This window comes from Antechinus flavipes, chromosome 2 (genome assembly GCF_016432865.1).
Source record: "Antechinus flavipes isolate AdamAnt ecotype Samford, QLD, Australia chromosome 2, AdamAnt_v2, whole genome shotgun sequence".
Lineage (NCBI taxonomy): Eukaryota > Metazoa > Chordata > Mammalia > Dasyuromorphia > Dasyuridae > Antechinus > Antechinus flavipes.
This window is the reverse complement of record NC_067399.1, coordinates 567,342,270-567,370,015: the sequence shown is the minus strand read 5'-3', so window position 1 is coordinate 567,370,015 and position 27,746 is coordinate 567,342,270. Positions and strand designations below refer to the sequence as shown.

At 38.0% G+C, this 27,746-nt stretch overlaps 1 protein-coding gene across 2 annotated transcripts in view; it reads left to right on the top strand.

Moving 5' to 3' along the window:
* The window catches only part of NTRK3 (neurotrophic receptor tyrosine kinase 3), a 453,081-nt gene that overhangs the window by 148,914 nt on the left and 276,421 nt on the right, over positions 1 to 27,746 (top strand). For both annotated transcript variants that reach the window (XM_051981065.1, XM_051981066.1), the window contains exons 6-11: positions 3,031 to 3,173; positions 3,497 to 3,638; positions 4,151 to 4,447; positions 11,865 to 11,888; positions 13,645 to 13,709; positions 14,502 to 14,604. In XM_051981065.1, coding sequence (XP_051837025.1) covers positions 3,031 to 3,173; positions 3,497 to 3,638; positions 4,151 to 4,447; positions 11,865 to 11,888; positions 13,645 to 13,709; positions 14,502 to 14,604 — 774 coding nt within the window. The remainder of the gene's footprint in view (positions 1 to 3,030; positions 3,174 to 3,496; positions 3,639 to 4,150; positions 4,448 to 11,864; positions 11,889 to 13,644; positions 13,710 to 14,501; positions 14,605 to 27,746) is intronic.

The window sequence follows — 27,746 nt, the reverse complement described above, 5'->3', positions numbered from 1 at the left end:
GTTGCTAAAGGTATTTAGAGGTTTAAACAGCTTGGTCAGTTTTCAACTATCAAAGGTCAGCTTTGTATCCAGGTATTTTGTGCCCAAATATAGCAGTTTAGCCATTATTCTGTGCTACCTCAAATGCATGGTAAACAGTATATCAATATGCTCATTTAAAACATTAATTAAAATGAATTTAATCAATTTTAAAAATTATTAAAAATAAATTTTGTTTATTGTTCTTCTATCTCCTATATTTCCCAATAAACTCCTCCTTTTTTTTAAATCCCCTCTAAGAGCAAGAAAAACTACAAGAAAAACATTTCAGCAAAACTAGCCTATACATTGAAAAAGTCTGAGATTATATGCAGACTTTTATACTCATGTTCATATTTACAATGAAATATAAATTTTCATATAGCTCTTCTTTGGGAACATGTTGGTCATTATACTTTCATAGCATTCAGTTTTATTCTATTGTTTTTTTTTTCTACTCGCACTGTTGTAGTTATTGTGTATATATGTGTGTGTGTGTGTGTGTGTATGTTTCCTTCACTGTGAATCAGCTCATATAGGGTTGGTCTTTCTACATTTTTTCATATTCATCAAACCCAGCCTTAAACACATTTTTTCTTAGAGCACAGTAATCTTCTATTACATGCATATAGGACAACTTATTTAGCTATTTCATAACTGATGGGCATCTTTTTTGTATATAGATTGTTTCTAAAGTAAATATTTTAATGCTTATGGGTTCTTTACTTTTATTATTATTCTCTTTGGGTTGTATGCCTACCAGTGAGATCTCTGAGTTAAAGGGTATGGGCATTTTAAACCATTTGAATCTGAAATTGTTCTTTACAGTTAAACCACTTAGGATTTCTACCAAAGTGCATTAATGTGCCCCTCTGGTCACAACTGCTCCATTGTTGACCATTCCCATCTTTTATAACTCATTAGCTATGAGATGATATGTCAAAGATGTTTTGATTTACATTTCTGTTACTAGTGATTTGGAATAGTATTTCATATGGTCATGAAAAGATAAACTACATATTCAGAAGCTAGTATATTTACTGAGAATGTGTTCCTTGGGGAGACTTCTCATCACTTTCTATATTCCACTGTTCCCTTACTTGACCTCCCTTGAGTTCTTCTCTCCCTTGGGCAGACTAACACAGGTGGGAGGGAAATGCCTATCTTCTAGCTGCTGTCTGCCAGGAGCCCCATGGTGGGGACTCTGTGGGCTGAGCTGTGAGTTAGAGCTGTGATCAATCAGTGTGTCTTGTCTGTGTGGAGAGAAGATCAAGGGCACCTTTTGCGTTGTATCAGGCTGTTAATAAGGGGGTAGGGACCAGTCTATTCCAGCTAGGAGATTATAAATTGTGTGAATTGAAGGTGCATAAATGTTCAGTGTTGGTGGCTGGGAGTGAATTGAAGAGTCCCTAACTGTCCTGGGAGAGGAAAAAAAAATGATTACTAGTCTGTTCCATAGTATGACTAGGTCAAACACCTTTGAAGTATTTATCATATTTATCATTGCCTAAGAAGGATCCTCCTGAGTGAATCAAATCATGTTAAGTTCCTGCATGCGTGTTACTATAAAGAACAAAGAGGCAAATGCAATCTATTTCTTTTCTTTTCTTCCTTCCTTGGAAACAGAGTTAAGTGAGTTGCACAAGGTCACATAGCTAGTAAGTGTCTGAGGACAGATTTGAACTCAAATCCTCCTGATTTCAGGGCTTATGCTCTACTACACTATCTAGTTACTCTTTCTTCTTTAAGATATTCTTTAAGGCACATTATTATTTATTTATTTATGACTAGATAAAAAAGGCCATTTTTTGCTCATTTATTTCTTATCTAGTCTTATACTGAATGAGTGTTACTTCAGTTAAATTGGGATCTGTTAAGGACTTTAACTTAAAAAGGCTAAGGTCTCCCACTATATCCAGGACCATCTTCAGTTGTCCTGATCTATCTCTTGCCACTGGCCCCACATGTTTCCAAAGGAAAAAATGAGCTGGTGACCTAGCATAGCCTTCCCTCCCTCAAATCTAATTCATTTGTATGTCAAGGCTTCACCTCCCTGAAATCATGGTCATCTTCGAGAACAAAATATGATATTATTCTAGGATTTTTGTACAGAAACAAATCTATAATGTCCTTTTTATTTAGTGAAGGATATTGTCAAGAGGAGGCTTTGAATTTTCTAAGAGTCTGGCTTTTAGGACCATAAGGGACAAAATCTTTTTACCCATCTACTCTGGCTTAGCATGAGGCTTCTGACCAACTACAAAAGCACAGGATAAGAGATTTAGAACTGGAAAAGAGCTAAGCAATAATCTTGACTAATGCCCCCATTTTAAAGATGAGGTAACAGAGATCCAGAAATGGGCAAGGACTTAATTATGGCACATAACTAGTAAGTGTCAGAGCCAAAGCATGAAAGTCCCTCTGACTGCAAGTGCAAAATTATTTCTCTTATACTTTTCTGCTCTTATGCAACCATTTGCTGAAAGACTAGATTATAAATGCTCTTTGAGACTAAACACTGTCTTTTTCCTTTCTTTGTATCCCCATTTCTTAGCACAGTGCCTGGCACATAGAGGTACTTGGATAAATGCTTGTTAATTTGAGATGGTAATCTTATTTGGGATCCCATACTTGAGACAGTTTCTCTTTAGGATAATCATACTCAGCACCAGAACCTGCTAAGCAATCATAGGCTCATAGATTTAGAACTAGAAGAGCCCTCAGAGTTTATCTGTCCCCTTATTTGACAGATGAAGAAACTGAGACCCAGGAATATTAAGTAAGTGACTTGCTCAATGTAACAGAGTACAATGTAACAATGTAACATCCTTTGCAATTGTACTATATTGCTTTCTTGTTACCCAGATCTCACCTAACTTTTTCCCAGAACGTGAATTCTATTTATTGAGTCAGGGGAAGGAGAGACAGTCCTCCCAAGCCCAGTGAGAGGGTGAGGTAGATAGAGTTGTGAAATGATTGCTGGTAATTCTCTTGTCTTCTCCCACCCCTCAGATCTACCCGAGATCAGTGTAAGCCACATCAACCTGACTGTACGAGAAGGTGAGAATGCTGTCATCACCTGTAACGGCTCTGGCTCCCCTCTGCCTGATGTGGACTGGACTGTCACAGGACTGCAGTCCATCAATACCCACCAGGTAGGAGAGAAAAGGGAAATGATTGCAGACCAAATGCGATCAGCCCCACAGGCCTAGAAGTGAATTCTTTTGGCTTAAAGAGGAGGAGTAGCTGAATGGTTAAAAGGAGAAATAGACATTGAGCTTGGGACTTATCTTTTTTTAGGATAATTATGTGCACCTAATAGAGTGTAAAACTGTGTGTACAGCTATAACTCTCCTACCTTGCTCTCCCTTAGGTTGTGTTGGAAGAGAGGAAGGGAAAGGAAAGGAATTTGAGGTGGGATGGAAAAAGAATTTTGGTTAAAAGTGACTTGACGTGATTTCTCCTTTGGGGCTTTCAGACAAACCTTAACTGGACCAATGTTCACGCCATCAACCTGACCCTGGTCAATGTCACCAGTGAAGACAATGGCTTTACCTTGACCTGCATTGCTGAAAATGTGGTGGGCATGAGTAATGCTAGTGTGGCACTCACCGTTTACTGTGAGTATGGGCATGTGGCTTCTCTATGAGAGAACCCAGGGCTCGGAAGAGCCAAGGGTGGGGCACAAGGGACAGCAGTAGAATTGACTTAGAGCTGCTTGAAAGCTCTGAAAAAGGTCGGGGAAGAATGTACTTTTAGCACATGCTTTTTTCTGAGTCTGGCCAAGGCGGGTGGGTCCCCAGTTCTTGTAGAGGTCAGTCTGCAAAATGTAGACTCCTTTCCTGGAGGTCATCTCCTGGTAAGCATGTTTGGATTTGGATCTTGTCCCTTCTCTTTCGCTATACAAGCTTCTGAAAGGTGCATAGATGGAGATACCCTACTGTAAGAGATCTTGGGAATTTGGCAGAACCAAATTTTTTAACTTATCTGCTGGTGGACTTATCAATCCTCCAGATGATCTTTTGAAAAGGAAGTAGGCAAACTCTGTGATAAGCAGACCCAGTTCCTCCAAGGTTCCAGGATATGAAAGCATGAAATATCCCAGAAATTTAGATGTTCTTCCCTTTGGCAGATCCTCCACGTGTGATGAGCCTAGAAGAACCTGAACTACGGCTGGAGCATTGCATCGAGTTTGTGGTCCGGGGGAACCCACCCCCAACCTTGCACTGGCTGCACAATGGGCAGCCACTAAGGGAATCTAAGATCATTCGGGTGGAGTACTACCAGGAGGGTGAGGTCTCTGAAGGCTGCCTCCTCTTCAATAAACCCACCCATTATAACAATGGCAACTACACCCTTATTGCCAAAAACCAACTGGGCACAGCCAATCAGACCATCAAGGGTCACTTCCTCAAGGAACCCTTTCCAGGTGAGGGGAATGCAGTTTTTTTTTTTTTTTTTTTCCCCTCCCATCTTAGGGTAGATTCGGTTCCTCCCAGAATATCCAATTATGTTCAGTAGTTTGTGGTGGAAAAGAGAAAACAACTGTACTTTTGTATTACCAGTGTTGAATTCACCTAGAACAGCTGTTCTGAGTCAGCACAATCTGGATACAGGTTCTGCTCCTAAGAGGCTACCATTCCAAGAGGGTAGCAAACATACACACTTACAGTTACATATTAAACCCTCTATGTCACTGACCTAGACACATGCATTGATATTTTGAAATGGAAAAGACCTCAGCCATCATCTCGACTAACCTCCTCTTCTTACAATGGAAGAAACATATACATAGCAGGGGAGTGATTTGTTCCCACAGCCAGGGCCTGGCAGGCCTGGAATTAGAATATGGACCCTTTGATTCCTAGTCCAATCTCTCTCCCACCCTTCCCCAGCCACATTGCTTTATGGCCCAGGTTGGGGGAGGGTGTGAGACATTACAAAAATGGATTAAGGAGGTCAGGGAAGAATAGATATTGGGCTAAGGGCAATGATTAGCAGAGTTTCAATTTAATTGTGATTTTGGAAAGTTGATAGTATTTTATTAACCTGAGTTGGACCACCTCCCAAGTACCTTCAATCAATTAGAAAATTTCAAAATCAGAAAGAGGAAAAGCCTAGCAAAGGTATCAGGCAGTAAATTAGGTTACTTAAAAGGATTATATAATCTCTTGTTCTGTAGAGTGATAATTTAGGAATCAGGCATCCCACTCTTGGATAATTCGGGTATTTGCTTCTGAATAGAGCAGCAGTTTTCAAATGTGGTCCAGATATTCCTAAGGGTCCATAGGACCTTTGAAAGGGGTCTGTGAAATCAAAATTATTTTATAATAATACCTTAATATTTGAATTTCCAATATGGTAAATATTGATGGATATAACCCACCTAATTATAAGCCCTTTGGGAATCTTTAATAAGTTTAAGTGTTCAAAAAGATCTTGAGACCTAAGAGTTTGAGAATTGCTAGACTAGATGACCTCTTGAAGTTTTTTCCTAAGAGAGGAGAAATGGAAAGAGTGATTTAGAATGAGAAAGACATCAGGAGCTAAATCTGTGTATTGTTTGCTTGTTGTGAAAGGGGACTTCGCAGTTCACAAATAACTGAGAAGTGACAACTTAAGGATGCCTTATTTAACTTAGTGCAAGAGGGTTATAATGAGGAGCACTGGAGGCAAGGGAAGAGAAGGAAAAAAAAATGAGGCTGAGTGTTGAGAAAATTTCTTGCCAGTTAGACCCTAGGGATTAGAGAATATTTTTTCCTAAGGGAATGAAATTTAGTGCTTCAGATACTGAAAATTACACATGGGTGGAACTCAAGGGAGCTTCCAAACCCAGTCCTGAGAAAGATCCTGATGGGCTGAGTCCAAGAGATTTTCTTGATTGGCTCATTCTTCCTTTGTCTTCTGGGAAGTAAAAATAGTTATGACCTTTACTTTGAGTACAAGTTCTTAAACACAGAGATGGTTGGGTTGTATATATCACTTAATGCTAGATTAGCTTTATAGACTCAGGGCTAGAAGGAATACTTAGAGGTCATTTTATCAATTCCATCATGAACAAGGAGGAACACATATAAATTTGCCTAGAAAAGTGTAAATTTTTTTTTTTTTTTAAGATTGTTGAGAAGTAAACTCTATTCTCTCTCTGAAACCATCCATCCTGTATTGGGAAAAAACAAAACAAAACAACAACAAACAAATAAAACTTATGGACTTGGAGTCAGCAGACTGGGATGCACATTCTACCTCTGGACACTTAATAAATATGTGACCATGGTAAAGTCTTGGGATCCTTCTTTCCTTATCTGTAAAATGGGCATAATTAAACTCATGATATCTATGTGACAGAGCTGCTATAAAAATCAAATAAGATGTGTGTAAAGTTCTTTGTAAATTTTAAGAAGTTATATTAATGCCAGAAATAATAATAGCAATTAAATAACAATAAAATTATTGTTATTATGGTGATTGGGTGAGGCAGTGAATAGTCAAAGTCTTTGAAGAGGCTGATTTTGCTGTCTGGATTTATGGACAGGGTGAGAGGAAAAAAAAATTAAGAGAGAGCAGCAGTGAGGTTAAGTTGGACTTCTCTTTCAGAGACCCTGTCAGGGAGGTGGACATGCAGAGACCATAAACAATGGAGTGGTGTCTGGTATCCAGAAAACTTAGCTCCCTTCCTTCCTGTGGGAGTGAAGCAGCATTTTGTATTCTCCAGATATGCAGGAATCTGCCCTTTTATAAAACTCAATGGACCCTTTTACAAAGACTCTGGTACCTTTTGATCTTTTATTCAGTCATCAAAATTCATCAGAGTAACTTCTAGAATATGCTGATGGTGCTGTTAGTAGTTGTTTATGTGTGTGTTGGTAGCAGGGGAAGGTGGACATGTCCCTAGGAACATCTTTGCTATGAATTATACCACCTGATTCATTTGTCTCTAAACTGGGAACATTTCTAGCTATTGCCCATTGCATGAAAGTTTAGTTTCATTATAAAGCAGTATTTTTTAATAATTCATTTCAATTTAATTCAGTTCGACAAACATTTATTAAATACTTACTATAGACAAGGCACTGTGCTAGCCAGTAGGGATACAAAGACCTATAATAAATATATGACTATATCCATATGTTTATAATAATAACCATTACCATGTACTTAAGCACATATATGTCTATGTATATGTGTAAAAAAGGTGTGATATATTTACCTGTATATTGGGGTAATTTTTTTTTTTTAAGATTGTTGAGAAGTAAACTCTGTATTCTCTCTCTGAAACCATCCATCCTGTGTTGGGAAAAAACAAAACAAAACAATAACAAACAAATAAAACTTATGGACTTGGAGTCAGCAGACTGGGGTGCACATTCTACCTCTGGACACTTTAGAGTATAATAGTGGATAAATGATATAACTAATAATTGATACAATAGTGTAATAAATACAAAAGAAAAGATAAAAGGAAAATTGAATGATAAATTTGAGGATGGAGAGAACGTTTTCATTGAGGGAAGAAGGTCAGGGAAAGTTTCTTGGAGGAGGTGGTAATTACCTTGAAATAAAGGAGGAATTTCAACAGGCAGATAAGTTGAGTAGGAGGTATTCATCCATTCTAAACTTTGGCTGACAGTGTCAGCAAAGACTGGAAATAGGAGAGAGTAGGAGGAGTATGGAGTTTGACTGGCCATAAAGTATATGAAGAGGAGTAATTTGAAAAGAGCTTAAATGGATAATTGAAGCCAGATTATGGAAAAGTCTTGAATACCAGGATAAATTATTGTTTACTAAATAGACCATGGGAAGCTGTAGAAGATTTTTTGAGTACAAGAGTGACATGATCAGGGTATTGTATTAGGAAGATTATTCAGATAATAGTGTGAGGAAAGGATTAGAGAAAAGACAGACAAGGCAGGAAGACTAGTTAAGAGGCTATTGCAGTAGTATTGATGAGAGGTGGAAGTAGAAAAAAAGGGAACAGATTCAAGAGATTTCATCAAAGGTTGATTAATGAAGTTTGGATAATTGGATTAGAGAAAAAGTTGATTTAGTATGTGGTGACATCAAAAGAAAGAGAGATAGTAAAGGGTCTTTAGGAGTTAGCATAGGGAAAGAGAGCTTAGTTCACTTTTGGCCATATTGGAATAAATACATGATGAAAAACTGGTGACAGGGAACAGATGGAAAAGTCATATGAAAATGACAATGGATGAATGTATAAAAAAAGGGAATTGTTTAGGGAATAGGGCTGGAGAGGAATAATAAGGTCTATTCTTGCAATCCATCTCCCTTTCTCCCCAACCTAAGAAGCAAAGCAACTGCATGAATACACAAAATATTCTTTCTACCTCTGAAGGGTGTGGAGAGATATGTATACTTTCCCTTCTCCAGGGTATTCTTAGGAGCAAAATTCTATTAAGATGGTATTGTATCACAGGGATATGTTTGTAAATGTGAGAATCAGCAGAATTTCTTAAATTGGACAGAAAGGTTCCCACAGATCACTTTAAATCCATTTAAACTCTACAAAAGAATCCATCCTTTTTTTTTTTTTTTTTTTTTTTAATCCTCTGATGAGGGAGACATGGAACTAGGGGATATCGTTGTCACTATTTCCAAGATGGGTGAATCAGATCCTGGAAGCATTCCAAGCTGGTATAGCTGTCACAATACAAGTTTATTATCAGGAGCATGATATTTCAGAATTCAGTGCCTCTACTCAGATTTGCTGTGGTAGTAGAGATCATCCCATTCCCCAGCCTCCTACATAGTCTATACTCACAATATATTATTCCATTGGCAGTTGCTTTTCAACTAAACAACCCCTATTCCACCTTTGTCTCTGTTAAGAAAACATCGAGACATCTTATTTTGGGAATGGTTCCCTAGGGTGAGCCATATGAGGGTTTATCCTGGGTTGAAGGTTTTGCTTCCTTTTTATGCATTCATGAGTCAGAAAGAGCAAGAATGGCACAGGTTAATAATTAAAGGAATAGAATAAAAGCTTTCTCAGTGTGGAGATGTGTTTATTAAGAGGGATTGGGGGGAGAAGCATGAGTTCTCCCTTGAATGACTATTCTTGGCCCCTAGGAAGTCTGAAAGTAATGAGGAGAGAAAGTAATCAAAGGGGACATTTAAGGGGCATTCTAAAAATAAGTTCTGCTAATAAGGATATTATTAGAGAAATAGTGGACACATTAGAAATGGACTGCAGCTTTAATACAGAGAGTGGTCATGCTGTGATCTTTTGTTCAGAATGGTCATTTTTAAAAGTGTGATGCTGTATCTGTTTAGGGTCCTCTGGGCCTGCAGAGGCTGTCAGGAAGGATCAGAGTCTGAGAGAGAGGGCTGCTGTAAGGAATAAAGATTAGAAGGAATAGTTGGAAGAAAAAAAGCAGAGAAAGATGGATGATTACTCACAGGTGGAAGGAGGAAGAATAGGGCTCAAAGATGTTCTCAAGTTAGGGAAATAGTACTTGAGGGTTATTAGGAAAAGGGAAATATTACTAGGCTGAGTATGGAAATCAATCAGATGTCAAAGGGAGAGATTTTTGAAAATGCTTTGGAATATCGTTCAGGTTCACTGGTTTTTTTCCTGTTCTTTGAATTTCCTGACTGAATATTTCACTGGCTGTTACCTTTGATTAGAATGTCCTCCCTTCTATCTCTGCCTTGACTTATCTGACTTCCTTCAAGTTCCAAAAAAACTCCCACCTGCCACAAGAACTCTCTCTTGATCCTCCTTAATTTGAGTATCTTCTCTTGATTGATTTATTGCCAATTTATCCTATGGACAGCTTATTTGTACACAGTTTGCTACAATATGAGTTCCTCAAAAGTAGGGATTTTTTTTTTGCCTTTCTTTGTATTCCCAGCACCTAGCACATGCCTGGCACATAGTAGGTATTTAGTAAATATTTTCTGATTGATTTGTAGTGATTCTCTTGGTCATTTGGTACTTTAATATAAACCTATAGGACTGAGTCTGTTAGGAAATGAGTAGAAGAAAAAGGCTTAAGTTATGTCCTGCTCATAAACTAAGGCTGGAAGAGGCTGCCTTATCCCTAACTCTTATCCCCTCTCTCTTGATCATGCTAGCTACCTTAATCTGGAAGGCATAGTATGGGTTCAGAAAACTGCTAGTGCAGAGTAGGGAGCCAGGAAAAGGTGGTCATTTTAGCAGCATCATTGTCAGAGATAAAATTTGACTCTGGCTGTTGTTAAATGAAACTCATATGTGTGAAATGAATGTGTTAGGGAGCAAAGAAGCATAAAAACCCATTTCTTCTCAGCTACCTCCTGGGTTTTGACTTTTTGGGGGGAGGAGGTAAAGAAAGAGGAAGAATCCCTTGTTGCTCTTGCTTCTGAGCCCTTTTTGTGTCTTGGCTATGTTCTGGGATGGTTGAAGAGAAATCTTTGGCTCTGTTCTCCTTTGTGTGGGCCCCATTTGCTTCCCCTGTTGGGGGCCTTCCCAGGGAGTGTTGGGTCTGTGCCCACTGAAAGATTTGAGCTTCATTTTTCCTAAAGCAGAGGATTCAGGTGATCTTATGACAGGGATGTTTCCTCCCCACCCCCAACCCTGTCCCCAGTCCATTCTCTCCTTCAGGTTTAGGTGTAAGTACTGATTAAAAGCAAGTTACTACTTTGCCTACTCACCAACAGTATGAAATCCACCCATGGGTTCTGTCCTGTGAATGTGGCACCTTGTTTTAGTGTCCATGTGTATCTTGGATAGATAAATGTTTCCAGACAGCAGCGAAGGATTTAAGCATTCATAGGCTGATTGGCAGATTACAGGGTTCACAGACTCGGTTAAAACATTTGGCTGACGTGAGAATATTCTCTAATAAATGAGAACCTTATGAGAAACATGCAAATCAGCGTGAACCCATGAGTTGATCTGGCAACCCTGTTCTTTCAGGCTGTCAGGGCATGACCATTAAAAAAAATCGGTCAGGCATTTTGTCACCTACAGCCTGGAAGATGGAGGCAGCAGGAATGTCAGATCTAGGCTTTCAGATGAGACTTAACAGCCCAAGAAAACAACAAATTGATTCTGTCTAGTATTACCTCAGGAGCGCCTGGGATAAGCCTCCCCCAAAAAACATCACTTCTCCTTGAGGTTGTTACACAAGGCTGTTTACTGGCTAGAGCCTTCTGGAATTGGCAACGGAGATAAGTTGGATCCTAGGGGCTGAGGTGAATCATGAGTACCTGGTAGAAAGACCATTTCAGGAGGTCACCTTCCCAGGCTTCCCACTTAAAGAAAAAGGTATATCTGTCATTGTAGAGGGTCTCTTGATATTAACAGGGGCATCATGGAATATTAAAGATAATTAATACAACCAGTGCAGGAAATCTGTTCTGGGGTTAGGGCTGGTTCTGTGCACCACAAAATTACATTTTTATTAGCTTTTTAATGCAAATGCTTGGACTTTCGTTTTTCAAGCACAAGTGGTACTTTGAGAATATGATGGAAAGAGTGTGCTCCTTTCCCTGATACTCTTTACATTGTACTTTTACATCTCTCTCACCACCAACACTATTTTCCCTGGCAACCAAAGAAATAACTATGGAGTGACACAAGAGTGCTGAGGTTCCAACTCCTCTCACCACAGTGAAAACAGCATGACCTCCAAGCATGGAGACATGGATTATCTTCAGTCTCTTCCCCAACATTTGGACATCACACTAAAGTGATGAGATGGGATAGGTGGTCTGTGGCTGAGAAGTTCTAAGGCAACAATGCATCAGGGTGAGGGGGAAAGGTGATGACTGGCAGAAATGGCCATCTTACTCCATTCTGTTTTTTATTAAATGTGTTAATTATCTCTTTGTCCTTTTTGCAGAGAGTACGGATAACTTTGTCTCAAGTAAGTCTCCTTTGCCTCTTGCTTTGTAATTGTTCATATTCTTGATCCTTTTTTGTTAATTCCTCTGAATTCAAACAGCCTTCCTTCTTTCCCCACCAACATTTGAGAGAGAATGTGAGATGTCTGTGATGGAGTGAGTTAGATAATGCTGCTGAGTCAATTTTTCTTCGGCTCCTTTTCCCTAAAGGAGGATTCTAGAGTTAGATTTTTTAGATGCTGGGCTACTACACTCCATTTTACTTGCATTACTAAAGTTAAGTCTTGTGTAGAGGATTTGAGGAGTTTTCAGTTCCCTTGTGTGGCAGTGAATCTTGCTGAGCCTAATTTTTTTTTTTAATCAAACTGGGATTGTGTTTATATAGAATATCCCAGACATAATTCCTATACACCATATGGTACCCAAATTTTTAGATGTCACATTTTTATATTTCCAATGTATGTAGAGATTAAAAGCAAGCACAAATGGAATGCAATGTGCATTAGCTTTTTTTTGTGGGGTGGATCAGTATTCAAATCAGTGAGATCACAGGTCTATTTGAGCATTTAAGAGATGACCAATGAGCCATTGTATTGTGACAGTGGCTTATTAGATTTCTGGTCTGATGAGTCATTAGGGAAACCATAGAAGTTTGAATGTACAAATAATTTTAGAGTATGGATTAAGTGGTCTTTTAAGGTCATTAGGGATTTACATTTGTATTTTTCTGAAGGAAGTCAACCTTTCTTCTCATCTGTTTCTCATGACAGAATTATAGGAATTTGTCTGACCTGTTTTATGGAGATTTTCCCCGACACATCCAGGGGACACATCCAGGTTGCCTTATGTAGATAACAAATGTCATCTGTGATTCTTATTCCTTCTCAGTCTCTGGAGACTAATAACCTTACAGCTCCTCTAGAGATAGCTCTTCTCCAAGAAGATGCTATAAGCCTTAGAACAAACTAAATCTTGGTTTCAGCCTGACTGGGTAACTAAGAATGAGGCATTTCCATGGGTGTCTCTTTTGTATATAATAAGTTGAGTTGCCATAGTGCAGTAGCCTCAATGGGGAATGAATGAGATAGTAGTTTCTATTTTGGGCTGGAATCAATAACCTTTTTAGACCCAAATTACCATTACTAAGACTAAGCAACATCTAAGGCCCAAACATGGTATAGAGAAGAAAGGGAATGTGAAAATAAAGGAGGATGAGGATAGAAATGTCTATTGGTAACCTGCTGTCAACAACTGCCTCAGGAGTCAGTGAAAGCAGAGCTTTGTATTGTCTGCTTTTATACAGTCTGTGGGAAGCTTTCCTTTGTTTTTCATCCACAGGTACCTCTAGAACAAAGTTATTTAGGTTTTATTTCCAAACTCCCTCCTCCCCCCAATCTCTCCCTAAAGCATTGCATTATTCCAGTGGCTCATAAGTTATAGAGCCTGTTTTCCTTTTCCCTTTGAGGAAGCAGGTGATGGGGTAGACAATAGGGATATGATTTCAAAGACAGGATAACAGTGGACAAATGTGATCTTGAGCAATTGTGTTTAGTTAGGTAATAAAAAAGGGATTTCTGTTCTAGGTTCACTTCTTCAGAATCTAGGGAGATAATAGGATGCAAACATTCAGACTGGAATGAATGTCTTCTTGCAGGGACTGATGGTATATTCTCTGGGGCAGGGGATGGAATTGTGTCCTAGGCTCCAAAGAGTTTCCCAATTCTCTCTAATGGTGGTCTGTTGACTAACTGCCCTCCCGCTCTGTTCTTTTGGTTCCAGTCTATGAAGTGAGCCCCACACCTCCTATCACCGTGACCCACAAACCAGAGGAGGACACTTTTGGGGTGAGTCATATCCTGGTCAAGAAGAGTTAACTTCTCCCAAGGGGCCTGACTGGGCTTGGTTCAGGGAGACTGATTAATACTACACAGATACAGAAGGAAGCCAGAGATTGGTATTTCAATAGGAAATAAGACTGGATATTTAAAGATGAGTTCTGTGCCTCCAGAGGTAGATTATCTTTTAAAATTTTTCTCAATGTCTTTTTTTTATCACCTTCATTTATATCTATCTATATCTCCATATCCCTTCCCTTATCCATTAAGCCATCCGTTGTAACAAAGAAAATGAAAGCAGTTTATGAAAACTAACACATTAATTGAGTCCAACAGGATATGCACTGTTTCACATAGGTAGTCCCCAAAAGTGGGGGACTTTCTACACAGCATTTTGGCATGATGGTTAGTTGCTTCTCTGAGCCCTGGAATGGCTCTTTACTCCCTGTAGCTTTTAGGAATCAAAACTTTTTTGAATAAAAAAGGAAAGGGGAAATCATTTATGATTGGTGATTGAGTCAGGTCCCAAATACCCTTCACCAAGGATGGGAACAGCTCAAAGAATGGAATCCTGGAACTAGGAGTTCTTCCTACTGATTTATTGTGGTAAGTTTCTTGGAAGTCTTGAGTGTCTTGTTAATCCGTTTCTTGATGGATTTTATGCAGCAGTCACACAGCGTCATGTACTGGGAAGAGCTTCTGATGAAAACCTCTCATTTGGGCAGAAAGCACTTATGCAGTTTACTCTGTGGGATTCTGGTGGTACGCCCTGATACTGAATAGTATATTTTATTCCTCTAGGTATCCATAGCTGTTGGACTTGCAGCTTTTGCCTGTGTCCTTTTGGTGGTTCTCTTTATCATGATCAACAAGTATGGCCGACGGTCCAAGTTTGGAATGAAAGGTATGGTGGGATTTCCATTCACTAGCATGAATGCCTTGGGGAGAACTGAATCTTTTGACTGTAGGATGCTGTTTCAATCTCCTTTGGTCCCTGGAAGGCTTCTCTCCTAGTTATCCAGGGGTTGGTAATGCTTCCTAATTAACTGCCCTGGGAGTTGCCTGCTGTATGGCTGTGATCAGTAATTGCTCAACTTGGAGAGCAGGGGCAGGGATGTTGCCCACTGGTGCCCAAATGTGGCCTCTCTGTTTTTGCTGGAACTAATGTACAGAACTTATTAACTATGTTGGGGGCAACTGTGCTAGTGCAAGAAGAACATTGTGGATTTGTGAGGGGAGCAAGAGAAAGGACCTCTGGTTATTGGTAAGCTCCTACAAACTGAAGGCCCAGAAACCGTTTTTATTATTCTCTGAGTCCCTCCTTGGGGATCTGAAGATGAAGTGGAGTTGCATTGGCCAAGCAGGATGTGAGCTGACTGATTCTACTATGAAATAGTTGACCCATGGTGGTGTCTCAGCACGTAGCTCCACACAGGGTCCCAGGGCCAATGCCAAGATCAACAGGCTTTCTAAGTCCACTGGCCAGGTTCCATCACATGGAGTGCTCACTCCAGCACCGGGTGGTGGTGGCTTTGGGCCAGGACTGGTGTAACAGGTCTAGCATGAGAGGGGTTAACATGGTGAATTAGTGTCCATCCATGAAGTCCCTCCTGGGGGCAGGGATCGGCCTGTCCAGATGAGATATGGGAGGCTGTGGTACCAATCTTAAACCTGGAACTTTTTCAAGATGTGCTCTAAGTTCAGAATTCCTTTCCATTTCTGGTGTCCGACTGGGGTAAATGAGAGGTATGGCCAATGTCTTTGTCTTTGTAGAGGATTTCTTTTAGGTGCTGAGCCTGGAATCAGGTTGGTGTTTTCCCAGTAAGGTGATGAGAAATGAAAAGAATTAGATTTGCTTACAAAGTGGGTGGACCTATCACCTTTAGCAAATGATATCAAGAAATGGAGAAAATAATATGGAAATGAAGGGGAAGTTCTTGGGGACTCATTGACTATGTGTTCTCCCTGTTCTTCCGGATTTGAGGAATTTGGGAGCATCACATCCAAGTGAACGATGTTGATTTAATATTAGATATATTGGCTTAAAAAAAATATAACTTGGAGAAAATTGTCCAGAGTAAGGTAAGGAGGTGGGAGACTATTGCTGGACCAGAAGACATGAATAAGATTGATTTGCTTTTGAAAACCATCCTGGAATAAGCATGTTTGAACAACTGGAACTCTCCAGGTGCCAGATGTGTTAAGCTTCATGTGTCCAGGAATGTGGTAAAGTTATTCTTGAGGCTTTTAAGGTGTCTGTGAATATTTTCCTTTTAAACACATATCTAGAATGATGATGCCTTAGTGAGCTTCCCTAATTGAAACAATTCTTCCTTAGCTGCCCTTCCCATCATTTTCAGAACTACTGTCCCCTCCCCCTTCTTTGATAAGAGGGAGAGAATTGGGAGCTGCCTCTCATTCCCGAAATGAAGCACCACCAGCTGAGACCTTGCCACTTGCTTGGCAATGCTCTGAGAGCAGATTTTTCCTGTTAATTGTCATAATGCTCCTGGAACAGCATGTCCCCATGTCGGATGAATTACCCTGTGTGCTGTGTTGGCCCCATTCAGCCGCATTTTGTGAACTTTTTTCTCCTCCATCCTTCTGGATCTCCACTCTCAAGCTTAGATCTTATTAAGGTTTGGGATAGGATGTTGATTCAGGTTAGTAATAAATAAGAAATTTCTTTGGGTTCAAGGCCAGATGCCAACATGAAGCTGGGAAAGAGTCTGAGGCAAGGTGGGAAGGCAATGTATCTTAAACTGATGACATCTGGTAATGAGTCCTATCTAGTGATGACGCTTTGGTTATGTAGAATTCTGTGATCATTATCAACTTAGTTTGTGGCTAGACGTGAAGATATTCCTGAGGTGATATGGAGCTTCATGCTTAGCTGTAAGATGAGGAAGCTCTCTTTACTGCTCAAAAGAGAGGAAGGTACTCTTAACTTCTCCTTGCTAATGGATGGGAAGGAAAATTAAAATATTTTGTGCTATTCTTATGGAAAAAAAGGAGAGATAAGCACTGGGTAGCAGTACAATTAGGTGGGTTCAGAACTGGCTAAATCACAAGATCCAAATAGTAATTGTTAATGTTTCCATGTACCTTATTTTTTCCAGTGTAGGTTGGAAATGAGGTCTCTTGTGGAATGTCCTAGGAATCAGTGCATGGTCCTGTATTTTAACATTTAACATTTTTCTTTATATCTTTATTAAATGCTTATTGTAGCATGGTTATCAGATTTGCAGATAATTCATAACAATGCACACCTACACAAATCACAAAAAACTTAGCAGTCTAGAACATTGGGTTGAACTGAATAAAATAAATGGAAATAGGAATAAATATAAAGTCTTGCACTTCGATTCAAAAAAGCAATATCAGAAGTTCAAAGGTAGAGGAAGCATGGCTAAACAGCAATTTGTCTGAAAAAAAAAATACTGAAGACCTTAGTAAACTTTAATAAGATCAGTATAGGTCAAAAATATGATTTATCAGCCTAGAAAGTAATGTAATCTTAGGCCCAATTGAGAGAGGCATAGTGTCTGGAAATAAGAAGGAATTAGCCCTTCTGTACTCTGCCATGTTCAAATCTGGGCTAATTTGCTGAATTCTGGGTACTACAGTTTAGGAACGACCATGAAAAGATGAAAAGTATCCAGAGGAGTACCCAGGGTAATGAGAGACCTTAAAATCATTTTGCCTGACAATCAGTTAAAACCATTGTTAATGTTGACCTTGAAGACAATGATACTTGTGGTTATGGGGATAAAATTGTGTGGACATAATAGCTGTCTCCAAGTATTTAAAAGGAAGTCATGGAAAACAGAGTTAAGATCTGTTCTTCATTCCAGGAAAGAACTAGGATGGGGAAAAGTTACAGGCTTAGGGGAAAAATTCCTAACAGAGCTATCCAAAAAAGACAAATGAAAATGAAAAAAAAAAAAAAAAAAGACTAATGAAAGGAAGATCTTTAAATAAAGTCAGATTGGTGATTTTTTTTTTTTTTTGAGGCAATTGGGGTTAAGTGACTTGCCCAGGCTCACATAGCAAGGTGGTGACTGTTAAATATGTTGTTGAGGATAATTTGGACAACATTGGACAAAATTGGACAAGAAATTCCAAATCTGAAATTCTGTGAAAAGCATGATCCCCAGCCATTCCAGAGTTATATGAGGCATCATCCTATCACAACGCTCTAATACTAGCTCCTGCCATCAAGCTAGAGAAAAGGCATTTCATTTTTTAAAAAACCAGAACAAATCAGTAACCTCAGGTGTCAACTATGGTTTTCTTGCTCTGTGTTGACCAAGATGTCATACTCGATACTTTTTTCATTCAAGGGAATTATTTGAGATCTTTTCAGGATTTTATTCACTGCTTTTTCTTGCTCCTAAGTCTGTATCTTAGATGCAAAATTGACCTGCTAAGCCCCTTTTTACAGCACAACTAGCAGAGAAACCAGTCATCCTATGTGGGTGGGAAAATGGGTAGATGAGAGGGCTATAGTAGGAGTTCACAAAGAATTCTGGGGAAGGGGTACAGTAGAGAAATAGAGGCAAGAGTAGACTAAAAAAGAGAAAAAAACAGAAAAAGGAATTTAGAAGATTTTAGTTTATTGTCAGAGTTTAATGAGACAGTTTATGAAAGAAGGAAATCCTTTTGGTGTAAAGTCTATTCTTTTCTGAACAAGAGCATTCTTTATATTAAGCATTTAATAAGTGCCTACTGTGTATAAACCACTGTATCTCAGATGATGCTTCCACATAATTTTGAACCAGTTGTTCTATGTGTGAGGTGAATGTGGTCAGCACTTCATTGTAGACATCATCAAAAGCTCCAGTGTTTCTGATATTATTTTATTGATTGGAGTTTTGGAAAGAAAGTGGTATCAGAATAAGATCAGGGCTCATATTTGCTCCTTGTGTATGTCTTATGGCACATCTAGAAAGGCCTGTCTGGTCTAACCTCATTTTACAGATAAAAGAACTAAGGCCTGGAGTGGTAAAGTAACATCATTTTATCATAATTTGTTGTCAAAGTGTGGATAGATGATCTAAATTCTAATACCAGTTCTTCTATATGTTGGAAGGAACTTAAACTTTAGGGATCACATATTCTCTTTGTGCCTTAGTTTCTCAATTTCTAAAATGGGAAAAATACCCACCTTATAATATTTCCCTGAATATTTAGAGTAAAATTAAATAACAGATATTAAAATGCTTGCACAATGATAATTGTACAGAGCTTTAGAGGTATTATGAAATTAGAGGGGAGAGAGAAAGGGTGGGGAGAAGTAGGGAGGGAAGGAGGGAGGAAGGGAAAGAAGGAGTCTACAATTTCACAATAGATTACATTATATTGCATCTTTTCCCTGTGATCATCAGAAATGATACTATAATAAAAAGAAGTCCCAGATCAGTGATTTTATTCCCTATACTTCAGATTTCTTCTTCCCTTTTAGAGGAACAGATCTAGTCTCAGCATCTTTGTTATACTTATACATGGATGTTTTGACTTTACAGGAAAGTTTGGGCAATGGGGTATTAATCTGAATGGATGTTTGCCTGTCATTCTAGCTAGATTATTTTTATCTTGTACAGTGAACTCCTGGAGTTTGTGTGATTGGTTTTGCCCACTGTTAAAGGAATACAATAGGTTCTTGTGAAGAAGTGGGCTTTCTAAGTGAACTTCTTGCAAATTAGTAAATGAACACACTTGTGTTTGATTTAATTATAGGGTATCAGTTACCTAGTTATATGAGTGGAACACCAGGGACTAACCTAGTGTGGCTTATTGATTGTAGATGTGATGTTAATTTGTAAACTTCCCAGTAAACAAGAGAAGATAAATTGGAAGGTAGAGAGAGACAAAGGTCGAGCAGTGACTTGAAGAAAAGATACTGTGCTTGATAAAAGCATAGGGAACTTAGGGTTGGCTGGATCCTAGATCTGAATAAAACAAAAGGAAAATGATAGCCAAGGCGTGGGTGATGTAGCACCTAGAAATCATTAGAGTGAATTAAAGGGAAGCTTTGAATGGAAAATTTGAACCTGGACAGCTATTTACAAGCAGATAACTTTTAGCACATGATTATGAGAGATGGTGTGTTGTGGTATCAGAGCTAAAGAGAGTCAGCCTTGAAAACAAGAAAAATATATTCAAGTCTTGCATTTTTTTTACATATTAGTTACGTGATGCTGTGCAAATCACTTAACCTCTAAGTGTTCTGGACCACTGATATCAAACTCAATAGAAATGAATTTCTGCAGGCTGCAGATTGACTTAGAAAACCTCAAATTAACATTATCTCTGTTGTGCTGAATTTTTTATTTACTTTGTTAAACATTTCCCAATTTCATTTTAATCAGGTCTTGGAGTTTTTGCAGCTCTTCTTTAGGCAACTTTCTAAGACTATAAATTGCAGAAGATTGCCTATCTGCATTGGTACAAGGAGTTTTCATACTTACTGGCATCACAGATCTAATCATTATCTCTGTGATATTTTACATATTATGGGATTATAAACTATATCCTTCATTTATAATCAAATACCAAATCCTTCCTAAACTCTATATGACTTTATTAAAAAAAAAAAAGCAAACCTTTATTTTTATTCTGAACTTAAGTAAAACAAACTAGGAAGATAAGAATATCTGAGAGGCAGAGGATTTAAATGGGGTTATCAGCCTAAATGAAGATTAGTGTATTTGGGGAAAATTAAGAATTGTGAAGGGGGATTTTTATCTTAGAGCAAGTCAGATCACTTATCTTAGAACTAGTAGAATTATAGAAATAAAATCCCTGGTCTACATTAGGTTCCATGACCTTGAAGCTCCTAGGGAAACTTTAGAAATTAACAGAATACTAAGGAACATCTCACAATGAATTTGTTATCATAATTCTTAAGAAATATATTTTATTGATTTTTTTTTCCTGAATCCTAGGAAATATACCTTCCTTAGTCTTGACATAAGAGATTTAACCACAGGGAAAGGAATCATAGAAGACACATTTAGAGCCAAAAGGAAACTTAGAGGTCATATAATTCAATCACTTTATTTTGCAGATTAGGAAATTAAGCCCCAGAGAGATGAAGATCCTTGTCCAAGATCATATTGATAATTAGCAGAGGCAGGATTTCAATACAAGTCCTTTGACTCAGGACACAGAGCTCTTTGTACTGGTTCACTTCAGCGGGGATGAAGTACTAGCTCTGGTGTCAAGGTATTATCTGCTTACTTCTTCCTATAGTACAAAGATGGGGATGGAGGAGAGCAATGGACTAAGGAGGGGACAAAGCAGGAGAAACAGAATGGCTGAAAAGGAAGCAAGTAAATAAATGCAACTCCATGCTTCCGGTAATGTTTTAAGTGCCCCATCACTATCAATTCATTTGCTTTTTATTCTAATGGCCTGATCTGTTACTGGTGCCTCTGATGTACATGTGGATGTCAAAAGTACTTGTAGAGCTGTTCTATTGTAATTTAGCATTAGTTAATAGGTACTTAAAGCAAAGTGGTTGCCTATTTGATTATGATTGGGCATTATTAACTTTTTTTTTTTCTGTAAATATATGGTAACTGTCTTTCAGTAGATTTGAGAATAATGCCAGTGACCTGATTACAAGGGGTTTGATGCCTGCCAAAGGATCTTGGTCTTGGTTCATAATGAACATAACTACTGTCTCTTTGATGAACCAGTTTGTGTTATATGATTAATCTTGGGTGGATTTATCCTGCCCTCCTTCCTGATCCTGTTTTGGTACACTCACAGGATGATTTCTATCAACAGGATGGTGCACTGGAGCCCTCCAGGGTCATAAAAAGTGACAGTTGTTCCCTATGCTGCTGTGCTGAAGAATAGGCAAAACCATAAGCTAGTAGCAGCCAAGTTGGTAGAGATAGTATTAGCAAGAGTATTTTAAAAATATGTTTGCATATGTGTATGTATAAATACACAATACATATGTGTGTATATATTTATGTGTGTCTATGTGTAAATAAATAAAAGGGTATATATGTATTGTATAGATACACACACATGTATATATGTACACACACATACAAATAATCTTTTCCCAATTGAAAAAGGATCAAAGGATATGTATAAGCAGTTTTTAGATAAAGAAATTAAAGCTATATATAGCCTTTTGAAAAAATGTTTTAAATCATTAATGAATAGAGAAATGAAAATTAAAACAACTTTGAGAAAGCATCTCATACCTATAAGATTGGCTCAAATGATAGTACAGGAAAATGAAAAATGTTGGAAGGATTGTGGAAAAATTGGGACATTAATATACTATTGGTGGAACTGAAAGCTAATTGAATTATTTTGGAGAACCAACTATAATTATGTCCAAAGAATTATGAAGCTATATACTCTTTGACCCAGCAATACCACTATTAGGCTTGTTTCCCAAAGTGATAAGGGGAACAAAGAAAAAGGACTTCTATTTTCTAAAATATTTTTAAAAGCTGTTTTTGTTGTGGCAAAGCATTGGAAAATGAAGGAATCACCATTAATTGGGGAATGACTAATGGTATATGATTGTGCCAGAATACTACTATTCTGTGAGAAATGACAAGCTGGTTGATTTTAGAGAGGAAAAAAAAAAGGCAAGGGAAAGACTTGCATGAAATAATGAAGAGAAAAAAGGAGCAGAACCTAAAGCATATATATTTATATGGTAACAGCAATGTTGTTCGAAAAGTAACTGTGAATGACTAAGCTATTTTGAGTATTTAAATATTCAGATCAATTACAATGGACATATGAAGGAAGATGCTATTCATCCCTTTTTTTTTTTCTTTTTTTTCCCCCTGAGGCAATTGGGGTAAAGTGACTTACCCAGCATCACATAGCTAGGAAGTATTAAGTATCAAAGATCAAATTTGAACTCAGGTCCTCTTGACTTCAGGGCTGGTGCTCTAAGCTCACTGCCCTGATGCTGTTTATCTCAAGAGAAAGAACTGATAAACAGAAGTATACATAGCGTGGGTTTTATACACACACACACACACACACACACACACACACATTATCCACGTCAAATGGTGGCCTTCCCTAGTGTGTGGTGGGATGGAGACAGTTTGGAATTTAAACTGCAATAAGAAATTAAATTTAAACTTAAAACATATATACATAGTAATATACAATTAAAACACATATGTACATGTAAGCATATGTGCCTATATGCATGTGTATGTATGTGTGTACATAAATAGGTAGATGGATGGATGGATAGATTTGGCTTAGCTCATAAATAGGAGGCACATGGCACTGTGGAAAGAAGAATCCTTTCTCTGATACTTGCTGCCACTTGACTTTGGGCAAGCCATTTAGCATCTCTAGGACTTAGTTTCCTTATCTAGAGAGAAGATTCTAAAGTTCCTTCCAACTTGTAATTCTAGACCATGTAATCTGTAAATTCTTTTAACCCTTAATAGAAAGGATTTTTAAATTCCATAAACCTTGGGTGAGATGATATCCTGATTTTTTGGAAATCAGCCTGTGTGTTTATAATATTCTTTGAAAGGGGAAGAAGAGATTTTGATTCCAATGAAGCAATGAATTGGGAAATTATTTACCCAAGGTCATGGTGAAATTATAACTGAATTTGGAAATAGTACTTAGGTTTCTTTGCTTGCTTCCTTTTTCTTTTTAGCTTTGTTCCCTTTTTTAAGTGAAGGGGGAATTAGCCTCTGAGCACCTCCTGTTGCTGTGTCAGCAGGGAACTTGGCATAGAGATAACAAGGAAAAGTAATATTAACCTTAATAGCCTTTAAACTCAAGTTGGCAGTAGTTTCTGACTTGGTCTCCAAGACCTTGCCTTGTATGATTTAATGGAAAGAACACTGAAACAAGGGTCAAAAAAGCCTGGGTTTGAATTTGGGCTCTGCTATTTGCCACCAGTGAGGCTGTAGGCAGGCAATTTTACTTTTATTTCCTTAGGTTCCTTGTATAATGATGGGTCTGGATTAGACATCTCTTCCATTTTTAAAATCTCGTGAGTTTATAGTAGTTCCCTGCCCCTCCCATCTTCTTTATGCATGTCCTCATATCCTTTCCCCTATCACTTCCAGGTCCCTCAAGTCCTTTCTCAATTTCTAGGCTCTGTCTCAGGACTTTAAACCCCAAAGAATATCCCCAGCTGTTGGCTTATAGCACATTGAGGATGGAAATGGTTGTGGTGAATCTTCAGTTAGAACATGAGCTAATTGAAGCTAAGAGACTTCTATCTTTTCTTTCTCTGTTTTGGACTTTATTTATTGAGAGTCTCTGGATACAGATTAAATTTCTTTGCTTAGCAACTACGTGTATGTCCTAGAATGGGAAGCCACTGAGCTTTGGGTAAAGAATTCAAACAGACTATTTTTCTGGCATTACTGAATGTCCCTGTCCTTTGAAAAGTCTTGCTGTAATTAGGGTATATGCCTCTATATTGCTTTTGACCACAATAAAATCAAATGATTGAGAACTAGAGGGACTTGAGATATTAGTTACCCTAACCCTCTAATTTATTTTTCAGTTATCAGGAATTTATTTTTATTTCTTGCTTCCACCTCCATCCCTTCTTTAAAAACAAAAACAAAACCCAAATCTTTCTAACAAATATGCAGAATCAAGCAAAACATTTTCCTATACTGATCATGTCCAAAAAATGAATGTTTCCTTTTATATATTCACTCTGTCACCTCTCTGTCAGGAGAGGGAAGCAATCTTCCCTTTCAGTCCTCTGAAAACATGGTTGATCATTGTGTTGATCATTTCTGTGATTTGATTTTTTGAATTCTTCTAAATTGTTTAAATATGGTTATTAAAATAGAGATTATTCTCCTTGTTCTGCTCATTTCACTCTCTACCAATTCATATGTCTTCTCAGTTATCTCTTCCATCATTTCATAAAGCACAGCAGTATTCCACTATATTCATTTAACATAATTTGTTTATCCATTCCCCATTTGATAGATGGCACCTTAGTTTCTAGTTTTTTGCCACCACAACACAAAAAAGCTGCTTTAAATATTTTTGTGCACATGGCACTTTTCCCAGTTTCTTTGATCTCTTGGGCAACCCTCCCATTTTTACAGATGGAGAGAGACCCATACAAGTAAAGTGATATATGTCTAAATTCACATAAGTAGTAAATAGTAGAACTGGGATTTGAATCCAGACCTCCATAGCTAGAAGATGGTATTGAGTCCAATTTTCTCCATATTACAGATGGGAATTAAGGCACAGAGAAAAAGTGACAATTGCCTAGGATCATACAGCTAATAAATGTGTGAGGTAGGATTTGAATCCTGGTTTTCCTAACTTCAAGACAAGTAGGAAGGCAACAGTACTCTGTTTTCCCAATATTTTTCTTGCTACATTCAACTGAATGATTATTCAATCATTTATTTAGCACTTATTGTATGTATGTTATTATATTGAATAATACAGCTACAAAGACAAAAATGAAATAGTCCCTGCCCTCAAAGAGCTTACTGAGGAGAGTAGACTTTTTAGGTACAAATATAAATAAAACTGTAGTAAATTCACAGAGCAGGTGAGGAAAGGTACCAAAAACTGAGAGGATAAGGAAATATCTTATGAAAAACATGGCACCTGACATGAACCTTCAAGAAAGCTAAGGATTTTACATAGGATCAGAGGACCAACTCTTAAGCTGCATGAGAAATTACTGGCTATCTACCCACTACTTCATTTTCCGGTTAAGAGAACCGAGGCCCTGGGAATTTGTGTCATCATACTGCTTTCCTTGATGCTGTGTCCTCAGAGGCTTTCTTGTGACCCTGCTCTAAACTTGGTTACCAAATGTGAATGGCAATATAGAGAAATGGGGTTTAATCCAAAATGTTTTATTTCTGCCCCTATCTACTGGCTTGTTAACCTTGGCAGTGCCTTGCTTCCTGTACAACTGAGCCAAGGACAGATAGAATTATTCATTATTCGAGGCAATTTGATTTCCTATTTTATTGATTAATTTAATGCTGTCAGCAAAATACAGCCTGTTCTAATCCAGGATCATGTGAGATATGTAACATAGGGATGAATAACTTCTGCAGTTCACTAGTCAACAGGAATAGAACAGCTTTAGATTCTCCTAATGTTATTTTTTTCCCCAGGATTCTTTGAAAGGTAAATCCCTATAAATGTTCCCATTTGAGTTTTCCTTTCTGGTATTCTTGCTTAGTGTATTCAGATTTTTGTAAAGTCTTCTATGACTCTCACTATCACTTGTCCCGGGAACCTTCATTTATCCTCAGAAGAGTAACTGACCATGACAATGACTTTGGCTAATGAGAAACTGCCACAATCTACATTGTACATAGCTTTTAAAAAATGCAATTTATTCTCCTGTGAACATGGCAGCAGACTTTAACATACACAAAGAATTGCCTTTGAAACCACCATCATCCAAGCAACTCAAATACTACTGCTAATATGAGGGGCTGTGTGTATGTTTATGTGTAAGAAGGAACACATTGGAAACAAGAAGTAACCCATCCACAACAATCTCCAATCCCAATACCTTTTCACCTCATTGCCTTCCATGGTAGATATTTATAATGTGGGATAAACTTGTCAAGGTTGTGGGGAAGGGACCAGGAGAGATACCACCCAGAGCCATAACCATAGGTCAAAGGCACTCAGCTGAGCACTGTTGGGAGTTATGAGTCATGCCTTGGGTACCAAGCTGCAGAGGCAAAAATCAGCAGGAGTGATGGAGGATAGCTGTCAACAACATTTTGTACTCAGTGGGTTGATGTAGATGTTTTTTTCTTAAGAACAGGCAGCTCGGATTCGAGGTATTATATTTGGAGGAAGGAACTACTGAGTTACAACTCTGCCTCAGACACTTCTTAACTGTGTGACCCTAGATAAGTCATTTAAGCCTTTTCAGTGTCAGTTTCCTTATCTGTAAAATTGAGATAACAACAGACCCTATCAAATGAAATAACATACATATAAACATTTTGCAAACATTAAATGTTTGTAAATTCCTGCTATCATTTTATTATTTCTCTCTTTCCCTAATTTCAGATTTGAAAAATAACAGTCCAGCTGGTTCACTCTCTTTTTCTGCTCCCTTCTCTTTTTTACAATACAATATTATTTAAAAGCAAATACATTCTTAGTTTTTAACACAATTGGAGTTACCCCATGGGTGGTGGAATTCAAATCCTTAAAGACTTTCTTACAAAGGAACAAAAGCCACTGTGGTTCTGGTCTTAGCTTCTCTGACTTCTCCTAGAGTGAGAGTAGGAAATGTAAATTTTATACCCCTGCTTTTTGCTTAGGAAGAATATGAAATTGTTGCAAAAAGATTAACCATTCAATACACAGAGACTTTTGGAACTTAGATTATGTGTAAGATTTTTTTTTTTGTAGTTTAAACCCACAATTTCCTTAGAGTGTGGGGAGGTGTCCCATAAAGAAATTCTCTGTACCAATACATATTTACAACTGTTCTTCAACTTAGACTAGATTCTAGGTTATGCCTAGGTTCAATGAGAGATTAAAGAATATGTCAAAAGTGGTTCTCAAATCCAGGTCTTCTTGATTGCAAAACTGGCTCTGAATCCATTACACTAAACCATCTCTTGTGGGAGATATAAAACTGTAATCCTTGCCCTTCATGGATTACATTCTACAGTAGAAAATAGGACAAGAACCAAAATAACTCTAAAAATAGAATGTGTCATTTTCCATAGGAAAAAAATGATTTGCTATGGTAAACCAGAAAGAGGAATAATTATATCTCTTGGGGAGGAGATGATGGGGTTCGGGATCAGGATATGCTTCCTAGAAGAGCAGGGGTTTTCCAATGTTAGCTACAGTATAGAGCTATATCCAACTAGTGGAAGCGTAGTTGATATCAGAAGTCATTGAAAATTGTAGAGTTCAAGTTCTTATTTTCTTATTACCTTGTTTCCTGACTCTAAGCTAATGACTTAAGAATATTGCTTTTCTGTACCATCTCACAATGGTAGTAGCTGTTTAGAGCTGTCATTACACAGAGAGGAAACTGAG